The following is a 20,667-nucleotide window of genomic DNA, read 5'->3' as shown; positions in this document are numbered from 1 at the left end:
CAGTTAGGATAGTAGTGCATACAGTTTATTAAACACAGTACACAATGAAAGACTAATCTTATGTCTCTATAAGGTTAATTTTTGAAAAAGTAATTGCTTATGGGATCTTGTGTTTTGGGTGTTTCCATTCTTCCTCTGCATGGGGAATACAGTGCATCTGTGCAGTAGCAGCTGACATAGAGGATACAGGAACAAGGAGCACACAGTAGTTGGCTACAGAAGTAAGCTGTAACATGGTCCTGTTTATAAGACACTCAATAAGGTGTTTTTACTTTTTTATTTTATTTAATAATGTGTAAGATGTGCAAAATTACCCTTTGCTTTGTTTCACTGTGTAATAATAAAAGTGTTAAGTGAGTGAGAAGTGCTTACATGTGGTTATTTCACATCCCTGTTATTAAGCAGTAAGCTGTCCTTGCTTGTAACAAAAATAACATGCTCATCCCATAAGAGAACACTGATGACTGGGTACGTTCCCAGAGAGTGTCACTCATGTCATCACTGCATTCATGACAACAGCAGCATATACTGTATAGCAATGGCATCTCTACTTAGAAGAGGATCAAGACCTTCCAGAGGAACACAATGACACAGGGTCACCTGAATACTCTGCCTATGCTCTCCACGGAGAAAAACCCACATACCGCAACAGAAATCCTGCACAACTATAAAGTCTCCCACCCACCCACCCACACACACACACACACACACACACACACACACACACACACACACACACACACACACACAAACACTTTTGTCCCCAGTTGCACAAGCTGTTCCCATTCAATTGGTCAAGTCAATTTGAAAGTAACACACATACATGCAAGTTCCCTTGACCCCAGTGTTCTTTGTATATAGTTGACCTTAGTATAATACATCATCCACTATCTCAATAGTGTGTATGCTAATATTACTCCATATATTTGTGGGGGAAAAAAGATCTGTGTAATTTCATATAGCCTAAAGTGACATCTTCAAATTCCTTGGTGCAAATCTTCACATTTGAGAAGCAGAAACCAACAAATGCTTTGTATTTTTGTTTGAAAAACCACTTCAATGATTACACTGTTATTATCAAAAATGTTGCAGATTCTATTCATATTTTGACTGACTAATTGATTAATCAGGTCATCATTGCAACTCTTGACCATATTAACAAAAGTAACATTTTATCTTGATCATAAAATACTGTTCCCTATTATTCAAGTTAATGGTTAGAGTTCAACCACTTGATACATATCATTATTGTATTGTGATGGTAACTGAAACTGACTGAACATGACACATTCCCACCAGCCTCCACTGCTCTCACTACACCTGCACTTTTTTTTACCTTAAATCCCTGGACCATATTCAAATCGTATGTTGATTAGAAAAGTGCCTTGAAGCTCCCAAGGGAAACAATTAGTATTCCCACCCTTTCCTTCTACAAACATGTTTTTAGTGCCAGAATCAATTTATTAAGTCACCTCTGAAGCTGTTTGCTCGTAATCAAAGTAAAGTCAACTACAAAGCTGCTTATTCTTATGCTGTAATGAAACAATGAATGTACAATCGAGTAGTGCACATAAAATGGCAACAATGAGCACCTCATCTACATATCATTTAATGACACTTATTAATATTCTATTGCATTTAATAGAAACGTTTTCAACATGATATGACTTCAACAGCCATGCAACAAAGTTGCTCTACTAAACGTGCTGCGACTATGTAACACTTGACTATGTAACACCAGCTCAAAGGAACCAAAGATGATGCATCTGTGTTTATCAGAGTAAAATATGACTAAAACGCCAACCTTAAAGGCACAATAGACACAATTTCAATCAAACATTATCTGTTATTACTAACACGAGACAGTATTAAGCATGTCAACATGCAGCCTCTGCTCCCATCACAGATGGGCCAAATTACTACAAAGGCTTAACTTCTTAGCAAAATGGTTAATTTGATCCTGTGTGAGCCCCTAATTTGTCACCACCTGGCTCAAGATTGGACAAAGCATAGGGAGACCATATGAGTTGTAACTAAAAATAGATTTATTGCACATAACTAAAAGAAAATCAACCAACTAAAACAAATCATGGTGGAAGCCAGAAGAGAGAACAAGTAACTGACTGCCACCAGTTTATATAGAAGCCCATCAGTCCAGGCTCCTGCATTTGGAGGACAAGGAGGCTGTCCAGACAGGGTCGTCACAATAAATAAAAAGGATTTTTGTTTATATACTGTTGGGGCAAAGTAAAAACAATGATTTTGAATATAGAATTTAACTATTTCCAAAAAAATCCATCCAATCACAGATATTTGAGGGGTCACGTTCCCCTTCAAGTTGAATGAACACAATTCCTCTGCCTTTCATTCTGCTAATTATTCAGTGCACCATATCAGGAATTTCAGTTTGACCAAGATTAGTTAAAGTTTTTTAATTATCTGCAAACCCCATGAAGAAACAGTTTCCCAAAACTTTTCAGTTTCCCTTTCATTCCTTCTGAAGATACAAATCTTTAAAAACATTTCTTAAGGCTTTGACATTTTTTGGAACAGCTGGGCTTTTTACTTTTTATTAAATCATTTTATCGGGTTAAATAGATGTTTTGTTGGAGACTATTTTTCAACTGTGGATTAATATACATTTGGTGCTATAGAGAGTATTTATGGCACCAGGACGGTGTATGAAGGACTGACTCAGAATAAATTATAGTGCCCACATTCATGGTAATGAAGGAACATGTCACCCCAGTGCAACATTGATGTGTTTTGCTCATTTGTGAAAAACAGTGAGGTCTACAGCACAGACGAATGAGCTCTATCAGACTTTGGTTACACAAATAATACGTGTTATTGGAACCAATTCTTGTTGTATTTTTTTTCTTTTCATGTGATTTGTTCACAATAAGAACTTTTTTTCTGGCCTATCTTTTTAAATTTGTAGTTTTTTAGCTCTATAACATCTTAAAGACATGAGTGCAGCTGGTTTCTTTAAGACCTGGGACCCCCATTGAAATGTATGCTATCTCACCTGTGGACATTACAGATTATATTAATGTAAAATATCATATTTGCACATCTGTGATGTTTGATCTAACATGGCACATTGAATTAACTTGTATTAATATTAATATTATTATGCACACTGCACATACTGTTTCATTCGTACATTTCATCTCATTCTCTTACATTTAAATGTTGAACCCTATGGTTGAACCTGTACCAACTCTTCTCACATTATTTAAGATGACTAAACTTTGTGTATTGTTGACTGTATTGCACCTCAACACCATGCCAAATTCCTTGTATATGCAAATCTATAAGGCAATGTTTCTGATAGCGTTATATGAAATCAGTCAGTGTTCATGTTTAATGTCTGTTTCAGCCAAACCATTTAGGATTCTTATATTGGAACACTGTAGTTCACAAAGGTTTCTATTCAAATCTACTCTAATTTGTTTTGTAAACTCTACCAGTTTACCAAAAATTGTGCATTTGAAACAACAGTCTGTGAACATAAATATTTAAAACTGGCAACTATTTTTACTTTCCATTCTTTCATACATACAAGCCTACATAGCCTGAAAACTCTTCTTGGAGGCTCCCAGCTTTCACAGCTCAGGTTAAAATTTGTTACACCTATACAGAGAGAACACTGCAATTTTGGATATCAGTTTTTGTGGAGAAAAGTGAATTGTAAATCAACGATGCAACGAGATGAATACTATTTACCTTATCTTGTAAACAAAAAGTTTGCACAATCATAAAAAGTTGCATTGACCATGACCTAAAGACATTTATCAAGAGAGGAAAGCAGTGAACAAACCAAGCCATGTGGAAAAGGAAAACAAAAACAAAAAAACCCACAGCAACTTCCATTGTTGTCAGCCAAAAGAGGGGAACTTGAGACGTGTTGTAAAAGATCAAGCACCATTCTGAAGTGACCCCCATTTCCTGCCAGCGTTTATACAGTGTTAGACAAGGCAAAGCAAGGCGGTTTTATTTATATAGCGCATTTCATACACAATAGCAACTCAATGCCCAAAGACTGAGACTGAAAACTAAATGTGACATACTTTACCCTGTCCTTCAAAACGTGAAAATGTATTAGACAGCTCTGTTTCAGTGTGAGAAAGCGGGACTCTTCCATGTTCTTATTTACTCTAAAATGTAATTAGATTGTGATTATTGTTTTGATTTTTTTTATTCACTCTACTGCAGTTATTGACCTGAGCAGAACTACAGCCCAGGAAGATTAAAAAAAAAAACATTCAAAAAGAAATCTATGTGCACAACTGAGCTGAAGAGTGACTGAAGTGACTAAGGCACATATGAGTATGTGTGGGAGTAATGTATCAATTGAGGGCACTGCTTCACTCAGATTTTAATGCAAATATCTGAACTCTTGTGCAAGTCTGTGTGTCGTGGTTTCCGGCGTCCTTAACACTCCGGACCTGCAGGTGACAAACTGAAGGATGTGATAAAGTTCACACTAAATCAAGACTTAATTTGTTATGCTTTTTGGAATTTGGGTGGCGTGTTCTTCTCGCACAGAATCACCAGCTGCCTCACTGATTAAATGTTAAGCATGTCATCAACAAGGTAAACATTTGCATGAATAGACCTCATCATTGCCTCATCAAACACCTATAAGGCAGCTGTGCTGGCTGTCCCTACATGGTGGGCAGCTACATAGGATGATTGCACCATTGCATTCAGAGTCCAGAGGCTTTGGAAAAGTTTGCATACAAATCTCAGTTTAACTACCTTTTGAACAGTTTTTAGGCTAATTCACTTTGGAACATCATCTGTAGATTATTTTTTCTAATGTATTTCTAATATATTCTATTAAACAGGTGTTTTGTTTTTTGTTGTTTTGTAGCTCTTAACCTTGTAAGATCTAAAGCTGGACTTGTGTGAATAGACGACATGCTCACCTTATTAACTTACAGGTGATAATGTGTCCATGTTTGAAGCTTGTTGTGATGCCCCCTAGTGGTCAAACATCCACCTAATGCAGGTTTAAGATAATTAATAATCAGGTTTGTATTTATAAAAATATTTGATCACTTTCACTGAGAAAATGTCATACGTCTACATGTCCAAGACAACAAATTGTATACTCAAAAACAGAAAAGACCACTAATTTTACAGCTCAAGCTTTTGCACAGCCTCTCCTTAAAGAAAGATTGGGGTAGATCAACTCATGTAAATGACCACTTAATGTTCTCGGGAGGAACATTGAGGCTTCTTAATGGGTGTGCACACAGAATAAATGCACATTCAGTAAATCATGGGCTGGAGGAACCCAGCTCTGTTATCCAGCACCAACTGAGCAGACATCAAGCTGTTTCAAAACAGTTCGTATGACTCCTACAGACGAGTAATATCTATTAACCATGCTAATTTGAAAAGCATTTTATTTGCCTGAGCTGACGTCTGCTGGCCTCTGGCACACTTTGAACCAAGTGTGAAAAAATAGTATAATTTTATTCAGGCTATATTACTGGCGAACAAGGGTTTCAGTTAATTACCAATATTTAAAACAAACAGGAAATATTGCTTAAAAATCCTTTGAAGGTTGCATATGCCGATCAGAGAATTATTGTCTTTGTTCTATCTATTAACAGTTATCACATTCAAATTAGACTGCATCTCCTTTGAGTGAGGCTGTCTAAAAGGGGTTACGACTTGAAGATACCTCTGTCTTCATTGCCTGGAGCTACTGACTCTTCTGATGCTGCTGTCTTTGAATCTATATCGCATTTAATTTAAACATTCTGGCAGCCATCCTAATTACCCTTCTCTAGATGTTAAAAAGTGACATTGAAAGGGGGAATAAACTGCCTATTTACTGATAAGTCAAAAGTTTGTGATTAAAATGAGTATCCTTCCAAAAACCAATTATCTACTCTATGTGACCTGAGGTTATCTGCCTGCAGGCTGAATTTTTCTTCAGAATTCTGAGCAAATGGAAAGACCAGAGGGACAAAACAAAATAACCAGATGAGAACTCTGTTGGACTTACTAAAACTTTCTTCACCCGTTGCTCAGTCACTTTGGAAGCTCCACAGGCTCTGTTTGAATGGCAAAGACAAGCCTGCAAAATAACCAAATCTAAATTGCTAAGGAACTGTTTACAGTGAAGCTTTCTTTTGCAGGTCCAGTCATTTCTTAATGATGTCCTCTGAGGTTCTCTGGAATGGATAGTGTAATTTGGTACTAATTATAGGGACATAGAGGCAGTTTTCTGAAGCAGTATACATAGTAAATATTCCATTATTTTATGAACATTTTAAAAAGTTACTTGAAGCTCCTTGAAAGAACAGCTAGAATTTTAATGAGCTGGCATTTTACTCTCTGTACTTGTTGCATTTGTTTGCATGTAATTAAAACTACACAGACACATACTGTAGTTGTTTGCATCTTCAAGCTGGTCTTAAGTGCACTTCGTAAGAGAGAGTTATGAGAGTGATAACAATTAGGAAAACTGAAAGTGAAGTAAATGAACACTCTCCATTTCCTAGAACCTAATATAACATACTCCTTTGTTTAAACATTATGTAATACCATAATATTAAACTTATATTTATTGTCTGTCCCACAAAGCCTTCTAACCCAGTGATATGTAATGTTCCGATGATCTTACCCACAATTAAATACAATTTGATAACAGTAGCTTGAGGCTACACTGCAGGTATTTCCTGCAAATTTGTGTTTGGCATTAACTTTGTGAGAGAGTGTATGAAACTCCTCCACAGGGCAGAGACTCCCTGCGGGTATACATCTTTATTGTGTTTCTTCGTCACTGTGTGGATTGAAATTTTCAGTTTGGCACTTGTTTTTCCCCCTCTTTACTAAAAAGGTTTTTTGTTTTCAAATGTTGTTGTCATATAGTTTCACACTGAGTATTTGGGATTTATTTAAAGATCTAGATATGTTCCGATTTTACAGCAGTCACAATAAATGGTATTATCTCATGTTGACACAGGCTTTAATGTGCTTTGACTATGAGCTTTGACTAGCCTCCCTGGGAGTGAAGAACTAATATTCAACTGTTCAGTATGTGCTAATGGGAGGGGCCCAGCAATATGTTGGGCGGTCAAGACCAGACATACCAGAACTACGTTGGTGTTATCCAACAATAGAGGAAAGCCATGCCAACTAAATCTTTTCTTTTGGAGAGAAAATTATTTTTTGCTTTTTCCACAGTTTTTTGTATTGTAAAGTAAGAGCTCTCCTCCTTGTCCCTTTCCCATGTATTCTGCCAACATTTTTATGATTAAAATGTATTTGACAGTTCATATTGCAGGAGAATTTCTATTATCAACGTTTGTTGCCACGTAATTTGCTTTCTCATTTCCCTCAATGTATATGTGTTCTGGTACCAAAATAAAACCAACATCACACCCTGCATTGTGAAGTCTGTATAATGTTTGATCTCTTTCAATATATCAGGTCTGGACTTGATTTGATTTCTTTTATTGTAGTTAATGCAACTGAATCACTGCATATGACTGAGTTGTCTGGTTTATTTTGCTCTACCCACCACCAAAGTACCCATAATACAGCCAACATCTCTGCTGTGAATATTGACCCCTGATCTGAAATTCTATGTCTGCTTTTAACTCTTTATTCAGAAACACTTACCAAAACTGTGGATCCCTTGATCAATCTGTATAAATCTTTAAGTATGAACTGCATTTTCATTGCAGATGAGACTTTACTTCCTTGACAATATCTCCTGATTTCTTTCTTTTGTTATTATTCAGTATGCATAGATCAACTTCAGGTTCTGAGATTAGCCATGATAGTGAAGTGACCAACAGACTGGAGGGCACATATTACTATTAATAATACAAAGTCCTTCATCTTAGATTTTGATTTATTTCCAAAGTTTGTTTTAGCCTTTCTCGCTCTACTTCCATTTTAAGAGAGGCAATTGAATTTCTGTCCAATCAGCCATTCAGCTTGGAAGCACAAGATGATGATTAGTACACTGAGGCATTATTATGGATCCTAACCCTAACCCTTTCTTGGAATGAGCCATTCCAATCTCTCTCTTCATCCTTAAAACTAACCAACCCAAGCAATGAAAGCAATGGGTTACAGCATAGGGCGACTGGATAGGTTCTCTACCAGAACAAGAAAATATTTTTCTTCAATGATTTAAGTGCCGACCTGGCGAAGAAACGGGCTGCGTTCAACAGCGTGAAGTCATCTCTTTATATGAAAGGTGTCAAGTTCTCGATGCAGCATCCAGCCATCCTTTATGTGGTTTTTGAAGGCAAAACCATCAGCTTTGACACTCCAGCAGAGACCGAGGAATTTTACTCAAAGAACATAGAATCAAACTGAATTGACCGGACAGATTGAATGTCAATCAATAAACTCAGAACACTTATACTGAATATCACACTGCAATTTAGCTGGCTCCGTTAACTGATTGGGTTTGATCCAATGTAAGTGAAAGTGTGCTATGTTCGTTGTTTGTTTATTTTTCCTTAATGAACCATATGTTGTTGTTTCAAATTTAAGTTTAAAAGCCAGTGGTTTATTTATTTTATTTTATTTTTTTATATTTTGACTAGCCACTGCTCCAAGACCTATCTGTATGGTCTTGGACCCACATTTGGCGGCCTTTATTAGGCACATTGCATTGATTTTGTGTAAGTGATTTTTTACAATTTTCTTCTGTAAACTATATGCTGCCGTATAAAGAGCAGCCGACTGGCTGTAGCTAAAGCTGACAAACCCAGCAACGTTATTTTATTTTACTGTCTGTTTTGTAACATGAAAATTGCTTTAAACTTGTTTATTGCAAATGCTATTTTGAGTGCTGTTCGTTTGGTTCATATTATATATATATCTTATATAACAGGGCGCAGAAATTAATGTAGGTTTTTTTTTTGGGGGGGGGGGGGGATTCACTTCAGTGGTCCACCTTCTCTATTCCTCCCCACAGGGGATAATAATTTGCATTCTTCATATTTCAAGGGCTGTCCCCTGTGGCCCCTGTTATTTGCAATAGCCAGCATCTTCATTGATTAAGGATATTTGTCGTTGGGGGGTTGAACATTGTGTATCCTTGTATGCAGACGACCTATTTTTATATGTCACTGATCCGGTTTCCTGTGTACCAGACATATTAGATATACTGCAAAGGTTTGTCAGTTTCTCTGGGTATAAACGAAATTTCACAAACAGTGAATGCTTTCCTCTTCTCTTAAAGCATTATATAAAGAAAATTTTACTACTCTGGTAGAAAAAGTGAGATCAGACCTCCAAAGATGGAGGGTCATTCCTTTTACTCAGACGGCTGAGTCTAATCCAATTCAAGGTTTTGCACGACTCCATCTCTCTAAATTAAAGAGAGATCTCTCTAAAAACTGTCAAAAATGTATTCTGAAGTGGATAATAAATGTGACCGCTGTGCACAATCCCCAGCTGATCTAACACACATGCTCCAAATTGATAAGCTTCTGGCCATTTTATTTTGAACCAATCTCTGATATCACTGGGGTGGAGGTCCGGCCAGGTGCAGGGATAGACATTATTGGAACGCCTGATTCAGCAAAAAATTGTACACCTTGGCAGCTAAACATTATTGCTTTCAGTTCCCTTCTTGCTCACAGAAGAATGAACGATCAAAAAATAATGGAGGAACAACTATTTCTTTTCCTGTAGAAAGGATGTTTTTTATTCTGTACATATGTTGGTCTTGCCAACAAATATAAATTGAAAAGAAAAAAAAGAATAGTCTGTGTCTGTTCAGTATTAGAGAAGTGCATGGGGATGATTTGCACTTATGTTCATTCTAACCTTCAGAATCCTTAAATAAAACCTTGATCACAAAAAAGAAAAAAGTGTATATACAACTTTTGATAGCTTCATAGATAGAACTGTACAAAACATGTACTGTGTATGAAACCCACAGCTGATTGATGGCTGATTTGAGCTTCTTTAACAGATTCTCAAAGTAATGCCTTTCAAACTTCATCTTGAATGTGAGCTCTGTGAAAGATAGTCATCTTACAGCGAGTATCCCTTACTGTTTTTGTTCTTGCAAAGCAGCCATTAAATGTAACATCACGTTGCTGCCTCCACATAAAATCTTGCTCACTCATGTACAAATTTACTCTGTACAGAAAATAAACATTTTTGAAATTGAGTGTATATGGCATTGAATGAGGGGTCAGTTTGCAAAACAAAGCTGTACTTTGCAGTGACATTTTCCTCTAGACATCTCAGAGTGAAGGTACATGGAGTATTTCTTTTTCAAAGCAATCAGATCCTATTTTAAGCAGAAACCAACTGTGGATGATAATGCAATCAGAGAAAGCAAGAACAGAACATTTTTTGTGCTTTAAAAAAAGGCTTCCTATCTTGCAACTCTTAAAAACATTGTGCCACTCATCTGAGAACATGTACTCCCACAGTCATTGACAAACAAAAATTCAACTGACCTCAGTGCAACCCGTTGGTTGTGCAGAAGGTTGCATGGAGTTTGTAACAATATATGTACGGTAAGTGCCTTGTTGAATCCAAATTATCTGATTCTTACACCTACCTACCTACCTACTTACCTAGCCTGGAAGACATATAATCGGCAGGTCAAATTAAAGAAAAATTCCACATCACAACAGCGGAATATTTAATACATGAAGTGGCTGAATAAGAGTCAAAACACTGAACTATTTAACCATGTACGCACAAGTTCTCAAATAAACCAATCCCCTTTAATGAGTTCTGCATAAGAAGAGCCACTTTTAAGTTTAGTTATGACACTAATTGCCTGAAAACATTACAGTATTTATTTCACACACACACACACACACACACACACACACACACACACAGAGAACATTAGTACAAAGATTAGGCATTTATTTATTCTGATGCTACAGTAGAAAATATGCTTTGTCTTGAAGCCATGAACATTAACATCATGCAGCTTTAATTACAGTCGAGGGGATGCAGACATGAAGTTGTGTCCATGTGAAACTGTTTCACATATAAATACTTCAATTGCAATAATGAATGGCAAGTTCTATCACACTAAAGTGAAAGTCTTCTTTTTGTATGACATATTCTAAACTGTATTACTTTCAGCAGAAGAGGAGCTGTACATACAAGGACCCTAAGAAAAGGTGAATGTGTCAGCGTGAGTTTTCATTCATGAGACGAGTACTACATTGACACAATCTTCTACCATCTCAAACAGGAAATGATGCGGGCCACTACGTCGGGCCAACTCACTAGCTGTCTCCCCGCTGCTGCTGCGGAGCCATGCCTTCAGGTGCCGCTGAGATAGGAGGAGCTCTAATGTGTGGGCAGAGTCTGTTTTCGAGGCGCTGGTGTGGGAGGCAGCCAGGTGTAGTGGTGTGAGCCCTCCATTGGTCTGAGCGTTGAGTTCGGCTCCGTGCTGCAGGAGAAAACTTGCCACGGTGATGCGGCTCCAGCGGCAAGCGCTGTGAAGTGGTGTCCAGCCGTCGATGGTACGGGGGTTAACCTTAGAGCCAGCCGCGAGCAATGCTGAAACCACATCAACATGACCACTGTATGCTGCGCGGTGCAGTGGAGTGTAACCATCCTCATCACAGCAGTGCACCAGCAGAGGATCAGCGGTTAACACCTGGTGGACTGTTGACAGCTGAAAGGAAACAACAGTAATGCTGGAGTCAGAAAGTAAATGTGTATTCTCATGGAAAACATTTTACACAGGAAAGTGCTGCAATTAAAATTATTACTAGGACTCTGGAGAAAAGAGACCTCTGTGGTCAAGTAACTGTTATCATGTGTTAATACATAAGAGGCGAGTTATTTTAATAAACGACAATAGCTGCTAGCAAGTGCATTTTAGCACACAACTACTGTGGGATCAAATGTTTTGTGTTGTTTTCTGACAACAGTAGAACCAAAAGTAAAGTAATTTCACCTCATCTGAAGATGCGATTCCTCTCTTCTCTGTTCTGGCCTTGTTTCAAAATCTGTTATTTCAACGTTTTTTGTTTTGTGGAAAATGAAACGCAAATTGGACACAAACTAGTTAAATTACAGTATTTTTACATACCATAAAACTTTTTTTGAAGCCGTCAAAATGTTCCACTTGAAGTGGAAGTTATCCTGCCTGAATCTTACCAAAGAGAAAAAATACCTTTCGATACTGTTTAATAGTACAAAGTAAAGCTGAATTAATCACAAATTGATACAGAACACAACACAACACACCTACACACTGACAGCTGTAGTAGTCAAATTAGAGACAAACAGAGACAAATAAATGAGTTAGATTTGAATAATGCTGTTAATTGGTAAATGGCAACACAGTTACTATGTTTATAATGAGTCATGACTGATTTATATTGACCCAGGTTTTCTTTCAGTGAAGCTTTGTTATCCAGAGGGTGAATTGTTTTTCATAACATTAATGCCTTGGGAAGGTTTTATGGTGCATTAAAGACAAGAGTTGTTGTTCTCACATTTGAGAAGATGAAATCATTTTTCAAAGGAATATCAAAACATCTGCTGGATGAAGAACAAGATCATTAAGATTGAATCAGTTTTAGCCACTTTTGCAGCTGTGGTCACGACCACTAAAGGAAGTCCTAATCTTTCATAACCTTGTCTCACATTGATAGAGATCTCAAGATAGAGATGTGGCTCATTGCTTTTTTTCAGCAATAAATCTATAATCTCTCAATTTGTAACATCTAATAAATAGTGCTCTAACATAAATACTTCATAATATAAAGCCTACTTAATGAAGCAACACTGTGTACCTTATTTCAAATTAGCATTCATAGCAGCCAATCTCTCACAGGCTCATTTATTAGGCTCTAACAGCTTTTCATTAAATGTGGTAAACTGATAATACGTGGAAAAAAACAAAACATAGGCACACAGTAATATCCATGTTACTGATTGTAACTGATGAGAGCAAGCAGTTTACTCAAGTGAGTGAAGATGAGGGCTGTGTGCCTTGTGATTAGTGATGCACTCCTCCTCATATATAGCCCACTACTTCCAATAATATGGGCGGCCGTTCAACTGCTGCTAAAACTACAAAAGCGTAGAAGTTGTATAGGCAACAAAACTGTTTACATACTGTATAAGTTTGTACATTTTTGGGTAACCTTTTGCTTCTTTTATAGAAGCCATGAGAGAATGATATATCCTGCTGCCGAGAATGACATTGCTTTAGTGGACCTACAAGGACACTTGACATAATACATAGAAGGCTTTCTTCAAATACAATACGTGCTTTGAAATCATTAAGTGGCGGCGGCAGAACAGGAAATAGACCGATCTGCAACCGATCTGAGTGATGGCAGCAGAATCCTGTCTCCTGTATAATACAGTATCAGGAATATTAATATCTTTAGTATAAACAGAACATAAAAACATCTATAATCTAATCGCTGTTAATGTAGCATCTCAATTTATCTTTTCGTAGCACTGCATGTGTAATACTAAATCATACAAATTACACATGGAGGGAGATCCGTGTGCTGCATATTTCAAATATTCATGTTTAACCTTTCATGCCCAAACAGTTACAGTCATTGTTTTAAAATGACCTGTTGAATTCACTTGACATTTGGACAATTAAAAGCTGCTACGACTGTTAAACATTTAAAGACCTAATTGCTGTAATCATTTCAGCTGCTTAAGTGGTGACTAAATGCATTCTTTTAATCTTGACCTCCCAACAAACCTGCTCTCTTAGTGAAAACCAGCCTACTCCATCGTGAATCGGACACTATAATTAGGATTTCTTTTTTAAAACAAATAATTAGAGCAAGTGTTTTCCTTGTAATGGTTCTGTGGTTGGCACTGTTAGAAGTCCTGGATTTGTACAAATGAAGTGAAGCCTTTTTGTGTAGTTTACCCATGTTTAACCAGTGTTTGTGTCCCTTCTACCAGTCCAGAAGAAACTAAAGGCTGATTTATGCTTCTGCGCCATCGTTGTCCTTCCGTAGTTTTGGTTTCAGAGGAGTCTCTATCTGTATCCTTTTTTATCTTCTGGTCACAGTAGCATGTAGCATACCCACATACCTTTTGTTCATTATTATCATTATTAAATAATAAAATAAAACATTATTATTAAATAAAGCAACTGCCGGAGGAACTGACGCAGAGCGATAGATAGAACGCTCTGAACTGACGCTTTGACCAGACCAATCACAGCCCTTGCGGTCCGCGTTGCCATGACGCGTAGTTTGGATTTTTTGGAGGTGCACGTCAGGCTAAGGCATCGTTGAACGCAGAGGGCTACACGTAGCTACGCTGTCGGTCCGATACAGAAGCATAAATCTGACTTAACGCTGGGTATTTGCCCTCAGTGGAAATGAAAAATCAGTGAACAGCTGCTTAAAATTGACCTCTGCATCATAAAATAATCAGAAAGGGGTAGATGGGCAAATTAAAATGTAAAGTATCTAACTTCTGAATCATGACATATTTCTGAATAAAATGGGACAGACAGGCAGGATGTACTGTTGGGAGGATTTTGATTTGAATATTGAAAAGTGGGCATGAAGTTTAGCTCTGTGCTACTAAAAGATGAAGACTGATTGATGTGTGAATGTCATGATATTGATTGAAATTGGTTGGTATACATGAGCACACATCAGGAAGAAAACATCAATACATTTTGAAATAAGAATACAAAAAATATATTTTTTTGTATTTTTTGGCATATATTGTTGAATAGGTGTACCATATGACCATAAATGTTATCAAAAAGTGTTAAAAATGATTTTTTTTATTTTAGTAAATGCCTAGTCAAGGGCAGATTCAAGAAGAAAAGCAATGGATAGGTTTGTTTGTCACATGTACTCATGTCACAGTGAAAGGAAACTTTAGTTTGCTGATGCTGAGGAGGAGCAGTGTTAGTGCTGTTAGGATGTCAGCAGGACATTTTAGCACCAGTGAGATGCTGCATGACCAGGGCTGGAAATCTAATCTCAATTTTGTTTTGGGTCCTTGGAAACAAATATTGAAAATGTACTGAAAGTTGGCTGATCAGAATAAACTACATGAACACGACAACATGGGCCTTATGTGGCATTTTTACACTATTTTTTGACATAGTAGAGTTTAAGCAATTATTCAATTAATCAAGAAAATTATCGCAAGATTAATTGATAATAAAAATAATTGCTGCCCTGGCTTGTAGATTTTTTTATTTGTTAACGTTCAAGATCCCCTCCAGACATTTTTGAGACATACACTTAACATATAGTTTATTTATTATATTTTGTAGTGGGAGAGAGAGAGCAAGCAAGAACAAATTATGTGGCCAAAGAGACTGGAAAGCGTTACTATTTATTAATAATGAACTTCATGGACTCTGCAGGAGCCATCTCAAGCTTCTCAAGACCAATTCTTACCACTAATGGGGCATATCAAGTAAAGGTTGGTGAAAGACTTAAATTCGACTCACGCGATTGTTTTCCGCTGCCCAGAGAAGGAGCTCTGCTGGTTTGTCACTGAGAGTTTCTTCTTTTTCTAGATACCACTCCTCACTGTGTTCTGCCTCCTCCTCCTCCATGTCTTCCTCCTCATCCTTGCTTCCATTCCACAGACTGCTGGCTCCTCGGGGGATCAGGTGTCCGTGTGTATTCAGAAGCTCAAGCTGGTTGAAATCTTCTGGAAACTCCATGATGTCTCTATGGACAAAAAAAGGGAAACATAACTGACCAAGAAGAAACTAAAACAAAAGATGGAGAAAAGGTTGTAATACAGAACTGAACAAGCCCCCACCCACTCTAATTAATGTCGTGGGGGGGTTTTGCCTGAGGTACTGCAGGATTGACATCTTGTTTAAAGTAGTTGGATGGCATTTTAATAATCATGCTGTGAGGAATCATGAGGATGTCCTGCTGCCATTTGTTATCTTGAATACTAAATGGGGTCACACAAGTGATCTTTTAAAATTTAGTTATAAAACTTTCATTATTTCACTACATCTTCTTTATGTTGCATTTTTCAACCATGTGTTATCAATCAGGCAGCTAAGACCACAAGAACAAGTATACTGCAACGTATCCAAACATAAGCATTTAATTACAGTAAGCTTACTTCAAATGACAAAAAGTACATATTCAAGAATTTTAAGTGCTCAATGTGGATTCAATCACTGAGATCCTCTGACCTGCAATTCAATTCTAACTTTTTTTCCCTAAAGTTTTCTTCACACTTATTTAATGCCTATTTCAGACTTTGTAGAGTTGGATGTTTAAGCTTCACTCTGCATAATGAGGTATGTGCAGAGTTTGACACTAAAAGGCTGTCTTCACATTCATCTGCTGAAAATGCAATGTACAAATGCAAATAATCGATACCGAGAAACTCTAATCGACTTAATCTTAATCATGTCAATTAATCATGGTGTTCACTGTTGCCATGACAGCAAAGTTTGCATATCTTTTAAGGAAATTGAAAACTTGTCTCCAGTGATCATTTTAAACCAAACCATGATCTTTTCATAGTTCTAATCAAGTAAACTAGACATTAACCACAGCGTCACACCTTAAAACATCATTATTTTCACTCACTAAGGACACTCATATATCAGGGCAGTGTAAAATACAAAACAAAAGAAACAGTATAAATACATAATTGTTCATCAAGGGTGGAGATAATCGTTCATTAATCGTAATCGAGGTTAAAAGTTCAATTAATCGTGATTCTGATTTTTGCCACAATCGCCCAGCCCTATCTACGAGCATAATTTATTACATAACAACTAGTTTGGAGACAGTCGTGGTCCAGTATGCAACTTACACAAGTATGATGTAGAAACTCAAAGCCTCCAGTGCACAAACACTGAGAAGTAGGAGAATACTTGCATATTTATAGATTGTGTTATTTTTAATGAGAAAGATTAGATCACATTTAAGCATTTTAATATGGTCAGTATACTTTTTTGTGAAAAAACCATGAGGAACACGTTATTGTTGTTCCAAGCAGAGTATTTTATGTCTTAAATACATGTCTTTCCCACCATACACTTGAATTAATCTTTCTCTAAAAACGAGTCATCAAAAATGTAACATTGCAGTAAGCTGAACTCTCAGGAAGATAGCTTTGCCTCAGTGTAACACTCAGCTAGCTGCCATATAGTGCGTTCAAATTCAGATTTACAATATGATTCAAGTGGCTACTGTAAACAGACCGGTTGTCTTTACACACAGTTTTACGTATGGAAATTACACTGAAGCTACATGTCGGCTAACAATGGCTAACAACATTTGAGCGACGTTTCTGGTGTCAACACAACTGTCCAGAGATTTAACAACGTAAAGAACAAAAAGCAAATACATTAGGTCCTCACCTTTCAGTTCTGCAGATTCAAAGCCGACCACGGTCAGCTGTGGGAAAGGCATATGTGTATATGTAGTTTCTTTCCTGGTTAGCGTCACAGAGGAGCACTGTCAAAAGACTTCACTACCCATAATTCATCGCAGCCGCCTACTTCTTCTTCATTGTTTTAATTTCCGGCAGTCTAGACTAGACTCTGGCCACTGGTAAAGAAGAGGAATGCCTCATTTACGTTACAAAAAGATATATATATATATATATATATACATATATACATACATATATATACATACATATATATATATATATATATATATATATATATATATATATATATATATATATAAGAAATAACAATAACAAACAAACTATACATTAAAAAAAACCCCGCCAGGGCTGCCCTTTGTCACCGATCCTTTTCATAATCTTTATGGACAGGATTTCTAGGCGCAGCCAGGGCGTTGAGGGGGTCCGGTTTGGTGACCTCAGGATTGGGTCACTGCTTTTTACAGATGATGTGAGATCGACTGGCGGATCGGTGTGGCGTCTGCAATAATGCGGACTCTGCACAGATCCGTCGTGGTGAAGAGAGAGCTGAGCCGAAAGGCAAAGCTCTCGATTTACCAATCGATCTTCGTTCCTACCCTCACCTATGGTCATGAGCTTTGGGTAGTGACCGAAAGAACAAGATCACGGGTACATGCGGCCAAAATGAGCTTCCTCCGTAGGGTGGCTGGGCTCTCCCTTAGAAATAGGGTGAGAAGCATCTAATTAGGATGCCTCCCAGACGCCTCCCTGGTGAGGAGTTCAGGGCACGTCCCACCGGTAGGAGACCCCGGGGAAGACCCAGGACACGCTGGAGAGACTATATCTCTCGGCTAGCCTGGGAACGCCTCGGGATCCCCCGGGAAGAGCTAGACGAAGTGGCTGGGGAGAGGGAAGTCTGGGCTTCTCTACTTATGGTAATTTTCTTGCTTTGTGTGTGACAGAAAGCCACATACAGCAGCGAGTAGCTACACCATCGCCTCCATGTCCTCCATTGTTTATGTGTTTGTGTCACTTATAAAACGAAGTCACGGCAGTTTCGCGGACTCGTGCTATGACGACCCCGCCCAGGTTGAGTAGGTACCTTTTTGTAATGGAAAAAGTCGTTCCTGGAACCATGTCGCGTCGAGTCGAGCTGAGTAGTGCTGGAACTGTGTAGTGGAAAAGCGCCATTATGCTGCTGCCCCGCGACCCGACCCCAGATAAAGCAGAAGAAGACGGTATGGTATTTCACAATCACAAAATTATGACTCAAGATCTTAGAAATCTATGAGTATTTCTAAATCCTACATTTAATGATTCACATCATATTCAGAACACAAACAACACTCATATCTTGTTACGTATGCACACACAGGAGGTTTACCATAAAGAATTTCCCACATTAAGTAGCCGGCAGACGAGTCTTTGACTTGAATAATGGCGCTTTTCCACTACACAGTTCCAGCACGCCTCACCTCGGCTCGGTTCCAGGAACGACCTTTTCCATTACAAAGAAGTACCTACTCGACATGGGTGGTGTCGGCATAACACGGCTCTGCGAAACTGCCGTGACTTCATTTTATACGCTACACAAACACATAAACAATGGAGGACATGGAGGCGATGGTGTACTTGCTGCTGTATGTGACTTTCTGTCACACACAAAGCAACAAAATTGAGCCGTATGGTTGTTACGCTGTTGCCGGTATTTAAAAATGCCGGGTTTGATTCTTGTGTGGGACGGCTCATGACTCTTCCAGTGACAACTCTTCTGACCAATCAGCGGCCAGCAGTCTGTCGACGTCACGTTTTAGTATTGGCTCGGCTCGCTTGGAACCTCAGCAGAGCAGGTACTAAAAAAGTACCAGGTACCAGGTACTATCCCTAGTGGAAACGCAAAAAAAAATGAGTCGAGGTGAGCCGAGGCGAGTCGAGTCGTGCTGGAACTGTTTAGTGGAAAAGCGCCAAAATCGTCCCATTATAACATATCAGGTCAGTCCAGGCTAGTAAAGGTTTCGTTATTTCACTATTCACTATTACAGCACTGTACAAATGTTAGTGAACTTTTGATTACACTTCACCAAATTATCACATAAATGGTACACTCATTTGATTTCACTCCAAAAATCATTTCATGGCGAATTCAGTAAAATAAGTCATTAAAATGAAGACTTTGGTGACGACAGGGCAGAGCTTAATGGGAGAAAATATATCTGATTTTGATTTTCTACTACCAACCCATCAAGCTGCAAGCTGCTGTTTGCCTTTCCGTTGTCTCTTACCCACTTGCTACCATCTGTTCTTTGACTAATGGAAGTGAAAATCAATGACTTGTAGTGCACAGCAGAAAACATTTTTTGTTAAAGGTACTTATTTCTTAGGAGACTTTTGCCTTGAAATGTTAAAAAACAAGTTTTTATGGTGGCTACTAGTTATCCCCTGATGACGTGGACTGGAATTATCACTGAAAGTCAATTAATCAAAACTTGGGCAGTTAGTTTACAACTGGAATCCACATGCAAACACAGATGCTCTTCATAAGGTGCTCTTCATTAGGGCCAGATTTACCCTCTTGGGGTAAAATGAGCCGTTGCTCTGTGTTGAGTTTTATCAGCAGAGTGGTGCTGCTGACGATGCGTAGGAAGGAGGCTGACGACTTCTCTCATTTTAGGAAATTTATTTCCCAGAACAAATAAACGTGGCCATCTGCCAGTTGGGTTGAGCGCGGACGAACTGAATGGAATATGACAATCACGCACATATAAATGTCCATCTATGGCAAGTCCATTGTGTCAAAATACAGTAGATGAACAATCACACATAACTCATTTAGTGAGCTCTTGCACCCTCTTGTGTCGCTAAGAGTAAACAATATTTACAGTCATGTAACCTGAGAACATATGAAAAATAGGCTTACATTTTAACACCCCCACTTGTACTCAGGTTGGTAACACAATAAACACCAAAACAAAATTGAACAAATGTGTACCTTTGGCTTACACATATTAGTCACCAAAAAGAAGACCTGCAAACTTCCCCAGTTTGAACTTGCTGACAGGCTTCGTCATCACATCAGCGACCATTTCATCAGTAGCACAATACATTAAATTCACCTTACCCTTATTCACAGTAGACCTAATAAAGTGATACTTAATGTCTATGTGTTTACAACGCTTTCTATTCACAGGATTCCTGGCAAGAGCAATCGTCCCCTCATTGTCTTCATGTATTACCATTTGTGTGTATTGGTAACCATCCATATTTTCCAGTAATTGTTCTAGGTAAAGACATTCCTGAACAGTAGAAGCAAGTGCC

General features: G+C 38.0%; 1 protein-coding gene across 1 annotated transcript; it reads right to left on the bottom strand.

The window, feature by feature from the left end:
* Positions 1–11,045: 11,045 nt before the first annotated feature.
* ankrd49 (ankyrin repeat domain 49) lies at positions 11,046–17,366 on the bottom strand. The gene is made up of 3 exons (XM_053339251.1): positions 17,339–17,366; positions 15,446–15,671; positions 11,046–11,650 (listed from the first exon to the last, which is right to left on the bottom strand). The coding sequence occupies exons 2-3, from the start codon at positions 15,662–15,664 to the stop codon at positions 11,174–11,176; spliced, it is 696 nt and encodes a 231-aa protein (XP_053195226.1). The 5' UTR covers positions 15,665–15,671; positions 17,339–17,366; the 3' UTR covers positions 11,046–11,173.
* Between the last annotated feature and the right edge of the window lie 3,301 nt (positions 17,367–20,667).

This window comes from Scomber japonicus, chromosome 2 (genome assembly GCF_027409825.1).
Source record: "Scomber japonicus isolate fScoJap1 chromosome 2, fScoJap1.pri, whole genome shotgun sequence".
NCBI classification, from domain to species: domain Eukaryota; kingdom Metazoa; phylum Chordata; class Actinopteri; order Scombriformes; family Scombridae; genus Scomber; species Scomber japonicus.
Note: the sequence above shows the minus strand (reverse complement) of the source record. Positions and strands in the feature narration are given on the sequence as shown.

Excerpts from the sequence above, each read along its gene's own strand:
- ankrd49 (XM_053339251.1), bottom strand. The coding sequence starts at position 15,664 with ATGGAGTTTCCAGAAGATTTCAACCAGCTTGAGCTTCTGAATACACAC. Across the intron at positions 11,651-15,445 it reads GGGCAGCGGAAAACAATCGC|CTGTCAACAGTCCACCAGGT; the intron begins GTGAGTCGAATT and ends GTTTCCTTTCAG.